Source organism: Panulirus ornatus, chromosome 14 (genome assembly GCF_036320965.1).
Source record: "Panulirus ornatus isolate Po-2019 chromosome 14, ASM3632096v1, whole genome shotgun sequence".
Taxonomy (NCBI): domain Eukaryota; kingdom Metazoa; phylum Arthropoda; class Malacostraca; order Decapoda; family Palinuridae; genus Panulirus; species Panulirus ornatus.
Window position 1 is genome coordinate 41,518,460 of NC_092237.1, and position 18,334 is coordinate 41,536,793.

Genomic DNA, 18,334 nt, shown 5'->3' on the forward strand with positions numbered 1-18,334 from the left:
GGTTGGTCGATGTAGGTTAATGTCGACGGTATTTCAGTCCTGTCCTCACTTCCTTGTATTGTTCATTCTGGTCCCACGGCTCAGTCCTCAGTCAGAGGAGCCACCTATTCTTTCTTCTCCTCTCACTGACCCAGGAGTTTACCCTCTGAACTCATATCCGAAGTTTTCTCTTAACTGTTCTAGATTACCGTATCTTACTTGTTACTGCACGAATCAAGTGTCAGTTATGAGACGTATGTCTTTGAAGTATTCACCCAAAGGTTCGTGAGTGAGAGAGCTTCCCTCACTGTGATCCTGGACGGAGACATCCTGCAGCTGGTCGAGATGTTACTCAGGAGCCAATGGTCGTACAGCCCAGACTCGACCATCGCTCGGATCCTGCAGCACACAACACTGTTATCTCGACCTTACATCATGCTGGACAGAGCAGTGGGACTTCCTGTAGACTAGTTTAACACAGGTATTAGTTTATTATGTGATATTTATAGACATCGTGCCATTTACTTTAGATCAGGGGAAATGTCTGCAGTGGTAAGGTCAAATGCCAGTTCCTCATTTGGAATGACAGGTGCATAGGTAATGGAGGATGTAAGCATGGAAAACCAATAAATAGGAAACACATAGCCGCAGGTTACACACTTGGCCGCAGGTTACACACTTGGCCGCAGGTTACACACTTGGCCGCAGGATGCACACTTGGCCGCAGGATGCACACATTCTATTTCTGGTGTACCAGTAAAATTATGCTAGTAAGCTCTGTGGCATTGTTCACAAACATGTGATGTTCACACACGTTTGTAATCAAGGAAATGAAGAGGAGGCAGGGGGGGGGATGATTATGGTCAACGATCCCAGACCTGTCTACGTAAACACAGATGACCCTGGTGTACTAGTTGTCAACAGAGGGGCAGTAAGTGTGATCATGCCAGCAGCTCTGGTACAAGAAAGGCATGTGTTTGCACGAGCGGTGTCCTTGAAGGTTAGGTTGAGTCTACCAACGGCCAACCTTGACCGACTCGAGAAGGGTGAGCCTCGACTCCGCCCACCTAGGGTCATAGCAACTGAATAACTAACATCCCTGACCCCAAGTTGTATGACTGAACGCCTCACATCACCATGTTGAGTTACCAGTACATGGTGAAGTGAATGAGGAAAATACTACAAATGTTACAGAAGTGACTAGGTTGATTATGTGTCCCAGACTGTGGACACTGAATTCTCATTATGTCTGGGGAAGTCAAGGATACATCGTAGGTGTAATGTGACTTGGTTCTTGTGGGAGGGGAGGGAACACCTCGGCTACGGAGGAGCATCACAAAGTTTGTAATGTTTCATTTAGTTACGACCGTCGTGAATATCGATGCTTCCATCACTGCTGATTCCACTACGACAAATTCCCAAATCATTTCTCATAAAGTGATAGCCTCAGGTATGAAGATCACCGCCTCATTTGTCTTATAACTCAGGAGAAACAGCTGACGATCATAACTACTGCATGTTGTCCAGTAAGTTCTGAGTGGTCTATTGTCCTCACCTGTGACTGATCCCTGGCACAATCGGGTTCCCTTTCTGGCCGATGATACAGTGTGTGGAAGTGAAGAACGTTTGCTGGGCTCTGTAGAAATCACAGCGACCTGTGACAACGAGAAGATCATAAATCTATCGCTAGTATTGGCACCTTGTGTTACGGATTGTTTATCAGTGAGTGAAATCGATAATCTCGTCACGTTCCGCTCAACCACCTGTTTTGTCGAAGACGTCAGCGATGAGGAGTTCAGAAGAGAGAGAGGTACCGATGATGACGTGGCGTTGCCGACGGACGAGGGTGTCCAGGGCCGTCGGGAAGGTCTTCGCGTGTTGGTACCTGACGCGGCCCACGAACCTCAGGTCGTTCAGCTCCTTCAGGTCCCCAGACTTGATCCTCTGCACACGCCAGAGGATGAGAGAGGTTTACTAGGTTAGGTGATGGTCAACATGGAGAGGTAAATGAATTTCAGAACAGTCAGTATATATGTATACAAGAGAGGCGGAGCTGAGACGCGGTTGGTACAGAAGTGTGTGTGGTTGTCGGATCTGGCACAGCCTCTCATGATATTATGTGGACAAGACAGGAAACCGTTTACAAATTTTCCCCTACGACAAAGCTATCCAGTTTATGTAGACATTTGCTAATATTCATGTTACAATCCTTTGTATATTTGATAAGAGAAGATTCTGGCGTCAAGCTACTATCATCCCAGTACCTAAGAAACCTAAATCCAGTATCACTGATGGTTTCAGACCCATCAGCCTCACCCCGACCTTTAGCAAGATCTTGGAGAGCTTTGTAACATCACTGATCATGGCCGACATTCTTCCCCATATTGACCCAAGACAATATGGTAACATACAGAAACGCTCCACCAACCATCATCACCTTGACCGTCTCTTTCATGACACGTTCACTGATCTTGACAAACCAGGCAAATTATTGTCGTCGGTCATATACGACTTTTCAAAAGAATTTGATCTTACAGACCACTCAGTTGTGATCCGGAGACTCTCCGAACTGGGAGTGCGACCCACACTTCTCCGCTGCCTCTGCAGTTTCTTCAACGACCGACTGCAGAGAGTTCGGGGTCCCTCTGGGAAGCTTAGTGAGTGGAATAGAATAACGTATGGTGTGCCTCAGGGTACTGAGTGTGGACTCATTACCTTCCTGGCCGTGATCAACGATGCTGTGAGGGACTGCCAGAGACATCTTAAGTATGTTGATGACCTCACAGTCTATGAAGTAGGTCCACTGGGAGAAATGAGCATCAACAGTACCCTAATAACAAGACACCCAAGATCTCCACACTTGGGCATTAAAAAACATGATCATCAACATATGACACATCAACACATGACAGCTAGAGACTGAGTGTGAACGAATGTGACCTTTGTTGTCTTTTCCTAGCGCTATCTCGCGCGTGCGGGGTGGCGACGGAAATGAATAAAGGCAGCAAGTATGAAATATGTACATGTGTATATATGTATATGTCTGTGTATGTATATATGTATACGTTGAAATGTATAGGTATGTATATGTGCGTGTGTGGACGTGTATGTATATACATGTGTATGTGGGTGGGTTGGGCCATTCTTTCGTCTGTTTCCTTGCGCTACCTGGCTAACGCGGGAGACAGCGACAAACTATGATTATAATGAAAAAAAATATATACACTATCCCGACTTAGAAGCTTCATATATATTTGATTTGTCAATACAGGAATTTTATGCCAGAGACATTGTTTCTGCATTAATGTTTACTTGTGAAACTTACTAGAGGTGTGATGACAAGCTCAATTATGACCATCGTAAAAACCTTGGGGAGTCTAGTGACTTTCATCTACTTTTTCGTTTATAAGCGGCAATTCTAGCTACTAGTAGTCTCGGGTGTAGCCAAACTCCTAAGTCACACATGGTGTATCTTACTCACACTTACATTAGCTTGATATATGTTTCAACCTAGAAATATATGTTGATCTTTGATATTAATTCAACGTTTTCGCTTCCTTGGCAGGACCTACGTAACGCAACTCCCGCGCTTTCTCTGTCGACCTGACCCATCACGCCGCTTAAAGAAGAACAAAGATTCGAGTGACGATCCACGTCAAGTCTCCACGAGTCGACTACACTCACAGAGATGGTGTCTGTGACGATGGTGTTAGGCTCCATGATGACTGTAGCGCCAGCGTCATCCACGAGGTGCCTGATGGTCTGGATGGGCTGAGGGATGTGACGCACCGCCAGCAGGGAGACCAGGTTCCCGGTGTAGCTCCACGTGACCATCATGGCCACCAGCAGCCATCCGCCCACCACCAGCCTCTCCCTCACACCAGACAACTTCATCGTTATGTCTGATGAGAATTGCTAAGATGTCTTAATCTGCCACAGGAATGAAGTCAAAGATGTGACATTATACGAAGGAATGTTACCACCGAATTCTCAGTGTGAATGTTTGTGAAGGTTTAGAATAGCTCAGATATGACCAGTGAAGAGTGAGGAATTCATCTTTTATCAAATAACTGATCTAGTTAAAAAAAAAAAATGATTTAGTCTCACTGGCAATCACTCGCTCGGAAAAAATATATTAGACATGGAAATGCGAAGATTATCAAAGGGTGAGATGACGTCAAATGTACACGTGAATGTGTTACTATTGATATTCATATACATGCACAATTATGCACATAGATTTGCATGAAAATTTCTTTGTTTTTCTTTTCATACATGTTCACTGTTTCTTGCATTAGCGAGGTAGCGCCATCAACATACGAAGAAAAGGCCTCATTCGCTCACACTCATTCTCTAGCTGTCATATGTAATGCACCGAAACCACAGCTCCCTATCCACATCCAGGCCCGACAAACTTTCCCTTGATTACCCTCGACTTCCTCATATGTTCTGGTTCAGTCCATTGATAGCACGTCGCCCCATGTATACCACATTGCTGAAATACACTCTGACCTGCGCATGCCTTTCACCATACCACATGTTCAGGCCTCAGTCACTCAAAACTTTCTCACTTCATCCTTCCATCTCCAATTTGGTCTCCCCTGTTCGTTCTCTCTTCCATCTCGCACGCGTATATCCTTTGTCAATCTTCCCTCACTCATTCTCTCCATACGTCCAAACCATTTCAGCATATCATCTTCGGACTCCTAGCCCCACTCTTATTACCACACTTCTCTCTTACCTCATCACTTACTCTACCCTCCTCACACCACACGCTGTTCTCATACATTTTATATCCACCATATCCTCCGTCCTCTGTACATGCCATGCCATACCTCGCATCCATACGGTATTGTCGGGACCACTGTACCTTCAAACATACCCATGTTGGCCCTCCTGGATAGCGACCTCTCCACTCAGAGAAATGTCCAGATGTTGTGGAGCACAGAGAGTCATCCCTCATTACAAAAATAAGTTACGAATTTCACCATACACAAAAACACCTGCAGGGCATCTGCTATCTCATTATCAACCCCTTTCATGTGTCTTATATCTAAATCATGCAACTGTAATAGTAACGTTCAACGTACAAGGAGCTGAATCTTGTTCATCATTTTTTTCAGTGAATGGGAGTGTAATGTTGTCTGTGATTACCAGTTGTGTATTACGGGGAGAGAGTTTTGCACTCGTGTTGCCCCCGTCTCTTAATCTTGTATGTATGTACCATGTCTTCATTCTTATGTAAACACACACACACACACACACACACACACACACACACACACACACATACACACACACACACCTTATCCTATACCAGGTGTGTACATGTATACGATAAGGGCTTACGCTGCCAGCCTGCCTCACATTGTTACGTCACCAACTGGACAAGCGTTACCGTATCCCAGATCCTGGATGTGCTTCAGCACACTAACCTTGATGCAGGATAATTCTCAGGTGGAGTAAGAGTAGGTCCAAGATCCACCTGAACCGTCCAGAGTCCCTGGGAAAGTGGCTCAGAACCACTATTGCCAACCAGGATACCACCAGCACTGCCAATAGTGCTGCCCACACCGTGGATGCCAGGGGGAACAGGAATCCCCATGGGTCAACCTCTGGCACTCCCTTGCTCACCAAAATACTTCGGTCGTCGAAGTAGAAGGATCGAGTAAAGTCCACAATCTTGGCTCTGCTCTCGGTTATCCCAAATGGTCCCAGAGCAACGTCCACCTCCTGCAAGGTCAGGTCTCGGTGCTAGAGGAACTAGATCTGTGACGTGAGTTACATCAAGAATGAAAATGGTTATCAGAAACAATACATGTATCATGAAGGATTTCATCCACACCAAGTTGTTCGAGAAACCAAAGGGATGATCCTGATACAAATCAGTAATTTCACTAAATAGTAAGACGAGTTTGAACTAAAGAACTTATGAATAAGAGCAAGGCTATTAGGTTCAGCAGGATTGAGGGACGAGTTAGTTGGGTAATGAGTTTGAATGGAGGAAAATTGGAGGAAGTGAAGTGTTTGAGATATGTGGGAGTAGACTTAGCAGCGGATGGAACCATGGAATTGGAAGTGCTTCACAGGGTAGGGGAGGGGGCGAAGGTTTTGGGAGCGATGAAGAATGTGTGGAAGGAGAGAACGTTATCTCGGAGAGCAAAAATGTGTATGTTTGAAGGAATAGTGGTTCCAACAATGTTATATGGTTGAGAGGCATGGGTTATGGATAGGATTGTGCGGAGGAGGGTGAATGTGTTGAATATGAAATGTTTGAGGACAATATGTGGTGTGAGGTGTTTGATCGAGTAAGTAATGAAAGGGTAAGAGAGTGTGGTAATAAAAAAGGTTTGGTTGAGAGAGCAGAAGAGGGTATATTGAAATGGTTGGGACATATGGAGAGAATGAGTGAGGAAAGATTGACAAAGAGGATTTATGTGTCAGAGGTGGAGGGAACAAGGAGAAGCGGGAAACCAAATTGGAGGTGGAAGGATGGAGTGACTAAGATTTTGAGCGATCGGGGCGTGAACATGCAGGAGGGTGAGAGGTGTGCAAGGAATATAGAGTGAACTGGAACGATGTGGTATGCCGGGGTCGACGTGCTGTCAATGGACTGAACCAGGGCATGTGAAACGTCTTGGGTAAGCCATGGAAAGGTCTGTGGGGCCTGGATGTGGATAGAGAGCTGTGGTTTCGGTGAATTACACATGACAGCTAGAGACTAAGTGCAAACGAATGTGGCCTTTTTTGTCAGTTTTCCTGGCGCTACCTCGCTGAAGCGGGGGACAGCGATATTGTTTACTGAGGGGCAGGGTAGCGCCAGAAATGGATTGGAGGCGGGCAAGTATGAATATGTACATATGTATATTTGGATATGTTTGTGTATGTGCATGTATATATATGCATATGCGTATATGTTGATATGCATATGTATGTGTATAGATATGTAAGTGTATTGTCGTATATATACATATAACACTACTCCTGAAAGAGGAGTGGTGGGAGTATGTGATAGAGTGTAAGAAAGTAAATTCTAGATTAATATGAGTAAAACTGAAAGTGGATGGAGAGAGATGAGTGATTATTGGTGCATATGCACCTGGGCTTAAGAAGAAAGATCATGAGAGGCAAGTGTTTTGGGAGCAGCTGAATGAGTGTGTTAGTAGTTTTGATGCACGAGACCGGGTTATAGTGATGGGTGATTTGAATGCAAAGGTGAGTAATGTGGCAGTTGAGGGAATAATTGGTATACATGGGGAGTTCAGTGTTGTAAATGGAAATGGTGAAGAGCTTTTACATTTATGTGCTGAAAAAGGACTGGTGATAGGGAATACCTGGTTTAAAAAGAGATATATACATAAGTATACGTATGTAAGTAGGAGAGATGGCCAGAGAACATTATTGGATTACGTGTTAATTGATAGGCGCGCGAAAGAGAGACTTTTGGATGCTAATGTCCTGAGAGGTGCAACTGGAGGGATGTCTGATCATTATCTTGTGGAGGCGAAGGTTAAGATTTGTGGAGGTTTTCAGAAAAGAAGAGAGAATGTTGCGGTGAAGAGAGTGGTGAGAGTAAGTGAGCTTGGGAAGGAGAATTGTGTGAGGAAGTACCAGGAGAGACTGAGTGCAGAATGAAAAAAGGTGAGAACAAAGGAGGTAAGGGGAGTGGGGGAGAAATGGGATGTGTTTAGGGAATCAATGATGGCTTGCGCAAAAGATGCTTGTGGCATGAGAAGCGTGGGAGGTGGGCAGATTAGAAAAGGTAGTGAGTGGTGGGATGAAGAAGTAAGATTATTAGTGAAAGAGAAGAGAGAGGCATTTGGACGATTTTTGCAGGGAAATAATCCAAATGAGTGGTAGATGTATAAAAGAAAGAGGGAGAAGGTCAAGAGAAAGGTGCAAGAGGTGAAAAAGAGGGCAAATGAGAGTTGGGGTGAGAGAGTATCATTAACTTTTAGGGAGACTAAAAAGATGTGAAGATGTGAAGCGCCTGGGGTAAACCATGGAAAGTTCTGTGGGGCCTGGATGTGGAAAGGGAGCTATGGTTTCGGTGCATTATTACATGACAGCTAGAGACTGAGTGTGAACGACTGTGGCCTTTGTTGTCTTTTCTTAGCGCTCCCTCGCACACATGAGGGGGGAGGGGGTTGTTATTTCATGTGTGGCGAGGTGGCGATGGGAATGAATAAAGGCAGAGAGTATGAATTATGTACATGTGCATATATGGATATGTCTGTGTGTGTATATATATATATATATATATATATATATATATATATATATATATATATATATATATATATATATATATATATATATATATATATATATATATATATTTATATTTGTTGAGATGTATATGTATATATATTTGCGTGTGTGGACGTGTATGTATATACATGTGTATGTGGGTGGGTTGGGCCATTCTTTCGTCTGTTTCCTTGCGCTACCTCGCTAACGCGGGAGACAGCGACAAAGCAAAATAAATAGATATATAAAAAGATGTTTTGGAAGGAGGTAAATAAAGTGCGCAAGACAAGGGAACAAATGGGAACTTCAGTGAAGGGGGCTAATGGGGAGGTGACAACAAGTAGTGGTGATGTGAGGAGATGGAGTGAGTATTTTGAAGGTTTGTTGAATGTGTTTGATGATAGAGTGGCAGATATAGGGTGTTTTGGTCGAGGTGATGTGCAAAGTGAGAGGGTTAAGGAAAATGATTTGGTAAACAGAGAAGAGGTAGTAAAAGCTTTGCGGAAGATGAAAGCCGGCAAGGAAGAGGGTTTGGATGGTATTGCAGTGGAATTTATCAAAAAAAGGGGTGACTGTATTGTTGACTGGTTGGTAAGGTTATTTAATGTATGTATGATTCATGGTGAGGTCCCTGAGGATTGGCGGAATGCTTGCATAGTGCCATTGTACAAAGGCAAAGGGGGTAGGAGTGAGTGCTCAAATTACAGAGGTTAAGTTTGTTGAGTATTCCTGGCAAATTATATGGGAGGGTATTGATTGAGAGGGTGAAGGCATGTACAGAGCATCAGATTGGGGAAGAGCAGTGTGGTTTCAGAAGTGGTAGAGGATGTGTGGATCAGGTGTTTGCTTTGAAGAATGTATGTGAGAAATACTTAGAAAAGCAAATGGATTTGTATGTAGCATTTATGGATCTGGAGAAGGCATATGATAGAGTTGATAGAGATGCTCTGTGGAAGGTATTAAGAATATATGGTGTGGGAAGCAAGTTGTTAGAAACAATGAAAAGTCTTTATCGAGGATGTAAGGCATGTGTACGTGTAGGAAGAGAGGAAAGTGATTGGTTCTCAGTGAATGTAGGTTTGCGGCAGGGGTGTGTGATGTCTCCATGGTTGTTTGATTTGTTTATGGATGGGTTGTTAGGGAGGTGAATGCAAGAGTTTTGGAAAGAGGGGCAAGTATGCAGTCTGTTGTGGATGAGAGAGCTTGGGAAGTGAGTCAGTTGTTGTTCGCTGATGATACAGCGCTGGTGGCTGATTCGTGTGAGAAACTGCAGAAGCTGGTGACTGAGTTTGGTAAAGTGTGTGAAAGAAGAAAGTTGAGAGTAAATGTGAATAAGAGCAAGGTTATTGGGTACAGTAGGGTTGAGGGTCAAATCAATTGGGAGGTAAGTTTGAATGGAGAAAAATCTGAGGAAGTGAAACGTTTTAGATATCTGGGAGTGGATTAGGCAGCGGATGGAACCATGGAAGCGAAAGTGAATCATAGGGTGGGGGAGGGGGCGAAAATTCTGGAAGCCTTGAAGAATGTGTGGAAGTCGAGAACATTATCTCGGAAAGCAAAAATGGGTATGTTTGAAGGAATAGTGGTCCCAACTATGTTATATGGTTGCGAGGCGTGGGCTGTGGATAGAGTTGTGCGCAGGAGGATATAGGAGGATAGAGTTGTGCTGGAAATGAGATGTTTGAGGACAATATGTGGCGTGAGATGGTTTGATCGAGTAAGTAATAACAGGGTAAGAGAGATGTGTGGTAATAAAAAGAGTGTGGTTAAGAGAGCAGAAGAGGGTGTTTTGAAATGATTTGGTCACATGGAGAGAATGAGTGAGGAAAGATTGACCAAGAGGATGTATGTGTCAGAGGTGGAGTGAACGAGGAGAAGTGGGAGACCAAATTGGAGGTGGAAAGATGAAGTGAAAAAGATTTTGAGTGATAGGGGCTTGAACATGCAGGAGGGTGAAAGGCGTGCAAGGAACAGAGTGAATTGGAACGATGTGGTATACCGGGGTCGAAGTGCTGTCAATGGATTGAACCAGGGCATGTGAAGCGTCTTGGGTAAACCATGGAAAGTTCGTTGGGGCCTGGATGTGAAAAGGGAGCTGTGGTTTCGGTGCATTATTACATGACAGCTAGAGACTGAGTGTAAACGAATGTGGCCTTCGTTCTCTTTTCCTAGAGCTACCTCGCACACATTAGGGGGGAGGGGGATGTTATTTCATGTGTGGCGAGGTGGCGATGGGAATGAATAAAGGTAGACAGTATGAATTATGTACATGTGTATATATGTATATGTCTGTGTGTGTATATATATGTATACGTTGAGATGTATAGGTATGTATATTTGCGTGTGTGGACATGTATGTATATACATGTGTATGTGGGTGGGTTGGGCCATTCTTTCGTCTGTTTCCTTGCGCTACCTCGCTAACTTGGGAGACAGCGACAAAGCAAAATAATGATGATAATAATGAAAAAAAAAAGAAAATATTTATGTATATATATATATATATATATATATATATATATATATATATATATATATATATATATATATATATATATATATGTTATCCCTGGGGATAGGGGAGAAAGAATGCTTCCCATGTTTTCCCTTCGTGTCGCAAAAGGCGACTAAAAGGGAAGGAAGCTGGGGGCTGGAAATCCTTCCCTCTGGTTTTTTTTTTATTTTTCAAAAGAGGGATATATATATATATATATATATATATATATATATATATATATATATATATATATATATATATATATATATGTATATATATGTGTATTGGGAGACGAAGGGTATTCGAGTACTTAGTATTTCGAATAGTCGTTTCTTATTATACAGTCTCATAGCCTAGCGGTTAGCATGCCTGCCTCTTGCACAGGGGTCCCGGGTTCGATCCTGACTGTTGGAGGTTTGTATGTTACATATATATATATACATATATATATGTATATATATATATATATATATATATATATATATATTGCGTGGGAACACTCACCTGCCTGCTCACCTGCCCCACCATACCAGACCAAGTCCCGTTTGGTAAGGTGGCGCCCCACGACCCATCGTCTGGGGTAACTATCCGGTACCTGACGAAGGACAGTTAAAAGCTACACTTGTGGTCTTGCAACTTTATGTCATCGATCATGTGCGACTGATTATATCACTGTATATAAGACAAACAATAACACAAGCTGTGATCTGTGGTAAGCAAAGCTTGCTCTGCCTCACGTGAAGTTGAACGAGTGTGCGAGAATGTTGAGGACATTAGCCACGGGTCCAGCGACGGCGAGCCTACCGTCGCCGTCTTCCTCGACTTCGATGTGTGGCGGCCAGTGCACCGCCGACACCACCAGTGATGCGCCCTCACTAAACCTGCACAGTGTAGGAGAGATCAGTCAGGTACACCTCCGGTACTGTGTGATCACTGAGATGTATCGTATCCTTAAATTAATCTTAGTATCACACACCTGTAATGAATCTCGCCAATGTATTATGTATCTAGATCACGAAATATATATCATTGTCCGAAGATAAATCAAGATATGACTCTATCTAGAAATGAGGAGATTTTGTTATGGATTATATGCTATCCATCACGATGGTATCTTTTTTCATTAATCAAAAATGTTCATTCGAAGACGCTACAGGTGCATAGTATACAAGTGAGCAGGAGGTCGATGGCAGAAAGATGATTGGTTTAGGCTTAACACAGGGGAAAGGACGTGATTGTCTGAGGAATACAAGCGAGGTATATTGTAGAGAGCAGCGGTGGATGGAGACAGATCACACCGGATGGGATACATGCATAGTGAGAGTGTTACGTGTTAAATATTTTTCGGTTGATGGATGTAACGTACGTTGACGGCCTCAATGACCCTGGCAGCTGGTAGGCCTAAACCTCAGACAACCAACCAGCCACCAAACCAGGAGCTCAGGGATGCGTGTCGTTCTTGGGCGACACAGCCATTAGTGTTTATGTAAGATCCCTCGCTTCTCCTTGCGACTTTTTCGTACGTTTGGCAGTGGAAGGCATCATTGTGAAGTGGGCTTGCTTGAGTGGTCACAACACCAGCCTGATGTCTCGCAAAACTAAAAAAGCTGGACAATAATTCCTCTGATAATTCTGGGTTGCCTTATGTGTGTAAAGTGTTACATCAATGTACAAATTCTTATATATGTACAAATGTTAGTGTTATACTGTTGCGTAGAAGTGACCAATGTTTCTATAGGTTGTAGGAAATTGTCATTTGTCCAAAGTTATTAAGTATCATTATGATTGTAAGCAATACGTCATATGTGTTGGATTACAAGGGTCAGACTGGGTTGTATATTTTGTCGGGTTACGCACGAAAACTGATTGTAAAATAAAGTGATCTCCTGTGAGCAGAGGTGACCTGGGGACCGTGATACTCTCTCTACAGTCCAACAGGGGTTTGTGATAACCTGGTGTTCAGCCGAGGACGTCTCTGAGAAGGAGCCCGAGTGAAATCTTCCGTGGAGGCCAGAGGGATCGCGGGAATACAAAGCCAAGTCTCCCGTGGACAGGTGGGAGCTTCGCGTCATGCTAAGACGAGACGTCTACACTGCGCTGCAACTCCGTTTGCCGCCGTAACTCAAGACATATCGCCTGGGTAGATCATCCTTCAAGAGGGAAATGTGCGCGTGTGAGTCGGCGAAGACTCGGGCGGCCTAAGCTACCAACTAGCCCAAGTTGTGGACAGAGTGTGGACTGTGGGCAGACTCTTTGATACGTATACATTTCGGGGACTAAGGCTTAGGGTAAGGTTATCTCTGATTCGTGTGCATTATCTGTTGTTGTTTCATAAGTTGTCTGATTAAGGCCATCTTATAAACGATTGTGATTTGGACTCTGATTCTCAGATGTGCAGCCTGTGGCATTGCCTCTGCATTATGTTCTGGCATTGAGCACAGCTTCTAAAAACACCATTTGGCTTGGAGACGAGTCTAATATTAACGTCAATAGACACAGGACGGTGGCCCAAGGCACTGATCCCATTTTGATGCTTTTGCGAGTGATGTGATCTGCCGTCTATCTTCCCCCCACCTTCATTACTGCCCGAGATGGTAAACTGATGTGATAACAGGTGAAGGTGTGTTACCTGAAGGTGGCGGGATGCTGCTGCAGGTCGCGGACCACTTCTGGGTCTTCCAGCACCTCCCGCAGCGGCCGAGCCATCACTCCTCCACTCTGGCAACACCACGATCGCCCATCCACTCTGGTAACACTGAACTCGCTTTTCCAACCCGACAATATGTAATTCGGCTTCTCAGTCCAGCAAAGCCATGCTCAGCTCTACAGCTTGGGATCACCACCTCGCTCCCTTCCAGGCCTCTAGGCTGCTGACGCCGTACTCACTCCTGACACCAACCTCACATCTCCAGCTTGGGAACACTGTGTTTACGACCACCTCAACATCCCATCGTCGTTCTCAGGCCAGGAAACCAACGCCGTATTTTCTATAAGAAGTATAAAGCAGAGAGTAAATTAATGATGGGTAATGAAGGCCGTATAACTACGCAACCTTTGTCTTAAGATTTCATTACTGGAATATCTACCATGTTTTCCGTCAGCAGTAATCACTACCTTCCGCTATCATACACTACAATGCCAAACGTGAACACTAAATGCCTATACATATATATATATATATATATATATATATATATATATATATATATATATATATATATATATATATATATATATATATATATATATATATATAATCCCTGAAGATAGGGGAGAAAGAATACTTCCCACGTATTCCCTGCATGTCATAGAAGGCGACTAAAAAGGAAGAGAGCGGGGGGGCTGGAAATCCTCCCCTCTCGTTCTTTTTTTTTCAATTTTCCAAAAAAAGGAACAGAGAAGGGGCCAGTCCTCTGTTCTTAACGTTACTTCGCTAACGCGGGACATGGCGAATAGTATATATATATATATATATATATATATATATATATATATATATATATATATATATATATATATATAAATTGTCGCTGTCACGAGCGTTATCGAGGTAGCGCAAGGAAACAGACGAAGGAATGGCCCTACCCACCCACACACACGTGTATATACATACACGTCCACTCACGCACATATACATACCTATACATTTCAACGTATACATGTATGTACAAACAAAGACATATACATATATAAACATGTACATAATTCATACTTGCTGCCTTTATTCATTCCCGTCGCCACCCCGCCACACATGAAATGACAACCCCTTCCCCCCGCACGCGCACGAGGTAGCGCTAGGAAAAGACAACAAAGGCCACATTCATTCACACTCAGTCTCTAGCTGTCATGCATAATGCACCGAAACCTCAGCTCCCTTTCCACATCCAGGCCACATAAAACTTTCCATGGTTTACCCCAGGCGCTCCACATGCCTCGGTTCAATCTATCGACAGCAGGTCGACCCCAGTATACCACATCGTTCCAATTCACTCTACACCTTGCACGCCTCTCACCCTCCTGTATGTTTATGCCCTGGTCGCTCAAAATCTTTTTCACTCCATCCTTCCACCTCCAATTTGGTCTTCCACTTCTCCTCGTTCCCTCCACCTCTGACACATATATCCTCTTGGTCAATCTTTCCTCACTCATTCTCTCCATGTGACCAAAACATTTCAATACACCCTCTTCTGCTTTCTCAACAACACACTTTTACTTACCACACATCTTTCTTACCCTTTCATTATTTACTCTGTCAAACCACCTCACACCACATATTGTCCTCAACCACCTCATTTCCAACACATCCACCCTCCTCCGCACAACCCTATCTATAGCCCATGCCCGACAAACATATAACATTGCTGGAACCACTATTCCTTCAAACATACTCATTTTTGCTCTCCGAGATAATGTTCTTGCCTTCCACACATTTTTCAATGCTCCCAGAACTTTCGCCCCCTCCCCCACCCTGTGACTCACTTCCGCTTCCATGGTTCCATCCGCTGCTAAATCAACTCCCAGATATCTGAAACACTTCACTTCCTCCAGTTTTTCTCCACCCAAACTTACCTCGCAATTGACTTGTCCCTCAACCCTACTGAACCTGATAACCTTGTTCTTATTCACATTCATTCTAAGATTTCTTCTTTCACATACTTTACCAAACTCAGTCACCTACTTCTGCAGTTTCTCACATGAATCAGCCACCAACGATCTATCATCAGCGAACAACTGACTCACTTCCCAAGCCCTCTCATCCACAACAGACTGCATACTTGCCCTTCTCTCCAAAACTCTTGCATTCACCTCCCTAACAACCCCATCCATAATCAAATTAAACAACCATGGAGACATCACGCATTCCTGCAGCAAACCGACGATCACTGGGAACCAATCACTTTCCTCTTTTCCTACACGTACACATGCCTTACATCCTTGATAAAAACTTTTTACTACTTCTAGCAACTTACCTCCCACACCATATATTTTTAATACCTTCCACAGAGCATCTCTATCAACTCTATCATATGCCTTCTTTAGATCCATAAATGCTACATACAAATCCATTTGTTTTACTAAGTATTTCTCACATATTTTTTTCAAAGCAAACACCTGATCCACACATCCTCTACTGCTTCTGAAGCCACACTTCTCTACCCCAATCTGATGCCCTGTACATGCCTTCACTCTCTCAATCAATACCCTCCCATATAATTTCCCAGGAATACTCAACAAACATATACCCCTGTAATTCAAACACTCACCTTTATCCCCTTTGCCATTGTAAAATGGCACTATGCATGCATTCTGCCAATCTTCAGGCACTTCACAATGAAACATACATACACTGAATATCCTTACTAACCAGTCAGCAACACAGTCACCCCCTTTTTTAATAAATTCCAGAGCAATACCATACAAACCCGCCGCCTGGCCGGCTTTCATCTTCCCAAAGCTTTCACTACCTCTTTTCTGTTTACCAAATCCTTCTCCTTGACCCTTTCACTTCGCACACCACCTCGACCAAAACACCCTATATCTGCCACTTTATCATCTAAGACATTCAACAGACCTTCAAAATACTCACGCCATCTCCTTCTCACATCACCACTACTTGTTATTACCTCCCCATTTGCCCCCTTCACCGATGTTCCCATTTGTTCTCTTGTCTTTTGTACTTTATTTACCTCCTTCCAAAACATCTTTTTATTCTCCCTAAAATTTAATGATATTCTCTCACCCCAACTCTCATTTGCTCTCTTTTTCATCTCTTGCACCTTTCTCTTGACCTCCTGCCTCTTTCTTTTAAACATCTCCCAGTCATTTGCACTACCTCCGTGCAAAACTCATCCAGATGCATCTCTCTTCTCTTTCACTAACAATTTTACCTCTTCATCCCACCACTCACTACCCTTTCTAATCTGCCCACCTCCCACCTCTCTCATGTCACAGGCATCTTTAGCGCAAGCCTTCACTGCTTCCCTAGATACATCCCATTCCTCCCCCACTCCCATCACGTCATTTGCTCTCACCTTTTTCCATTCTGTACTCAGTCTCTCCTGGTACTTCCTCGCACAAGTCTCCTTTCCAAGCTCACTTACTCTCATCACTCTCTTCACCTCAACATTCTCTCTTCTCTTCTGAAAACTTCTACAAATCTTCATCTTTACCTCCACAAGATAATGATCAGACATCCCTTCAGTTGCACCTCTCAGCACACTAACATCCAAAAGTCTCTCTTTCACGCGCCTATCAATTAACACGTAATCCAATAACGCTCTCTGGCCATCTCTCCTACTTACATACGTATACTTATGTATATCTCTCTTTTTAAACCAGGTATTCCCAATCACCAGTCCTTTTTCAGCACACAAATCTACAAGCTCTTCACATTTCCATTTACAACACTGAACACCCATGTACACCAGTTATACCCTCAACTGCCATATTACTCACCTTTGCATTCAAATCGCCCATCACTATAACCCGGTCTCGTGCATCAAAGCCGTTAACACACTCACTCAGCTGCTCCCAAAACACTTGCTTGTCATGATCTTCTTCTCATTACCAGGTGCATAGGCACCAGTAATCACCTATCTCTCTCCAACCACTTCCAATTTTACCATATCAGTCTAGAGTTTACTTTCTCACACTCTATCACATACTCTCACAACTCCTGCTTCAGGAGTACTGCTACTCCTTCCTTTGCTCTTGTCCTCTCACCAACCCCTAACTTTACTCCCAAGACATTCCCAAGCCACTCTTCCCCTTTACCCTTGAGCTTCGTTTCACTCAGTCCTAAAACATCCAGGTTCCTTTCCTCAAACATACTACCTATATCTCCCTTTTTCTCATCTTGGTTACATCCACACACATTTAGACACCCCAATCTGAGCCTTCGAGGAGGATGAGCACTCCCCGCATGACTCCTTCTTCTGTTTCCCCTTCTAGAAAGTTAAGATACAAGGAGGGGAGGGTTTCTAAAGAGAGAGAGAGAGAGAGAGAGAGAGAGAGAGAGAGAGAGAGAGAGAGAGAGAGAGAGAGGTTCGAAAAAAGAGAGGAGAAAAGAGAAGATAATGCACTTGCGTTGTTATTATTACTAGTTGTACTGAGTAGAGATTATCATTTGATAGTTGATGATATTCAAGTGAGATTACCATGAGGGCCCATAGCCATTGTTTAAGTAAAACCCCTTAATTCAGACATTAATGACCCAACTAGGCCAGTCACTGCCAAGCATGCTTTGGCTACTCACTTCCCTGTAGGCTAAGGAAAAGCCAATGACCTTCGTACATTTGATACCTCAATAGAATGACATGAGTCCCCATAACAAGACAATTAGATGTGCGTAAGCACGTAGTGACATAATCTTGATATCTAACTGGTTGCAACACTGCTAACATAATCATTATGAATGGGTCCGCAGACGTTATTACATTAAATATCTAAAGTTACTCACAGCAGCAGAGATAATGTGGCATGCATCCTAACACAACTGCTAATGGCAACAAAACATATTAATTCACAGGGGGCGAGCCATGTACACTGTATAAAGACACCTTTCGTAACAAATCGAGGTGCTAGCTTACCGGGATTTCTTAGCGGATG

The 18,334-nt window shown here is 43.5% G+C and overlaps 1 protein-coding gene across 1 annotated transcript; it reads right to left on the reverse strand.

The window, feature by feature from the left end:
• Positions 1 to 1,557: 1,557 nt before the first annotated feature.
• LOC139753089 (probable glutamate receptor) lies at positions 1,558 to 13,632 on the reverse strand. The gene is made up of 6 exons (XM_071669175.1): positions 13,356 to 13,632; positions 11,464 to 11,607; positions 11,231 to 11,321; positions 5,415 to 5,712; positions 3,664 to 3,881; positions 1,558 to 1,923 (listed from the first exon to the last, which is right to left on the reverse strand). The coding sequence occupies exons 1-6, from the start codon at positions 13,430 to 13,432 to the stop codon at positions 1,735 to 1,737; spliced, it is 1,017 nt and encodes a 338-aa protein (XP_071525276.1). The 5' UTR covers positions 13,433 to 13,632; the 3' UTR covers positions 1,558 to 1,734.
• Positions 13,633 to 18,334: the final 4,702 nt, after the last annotated feature.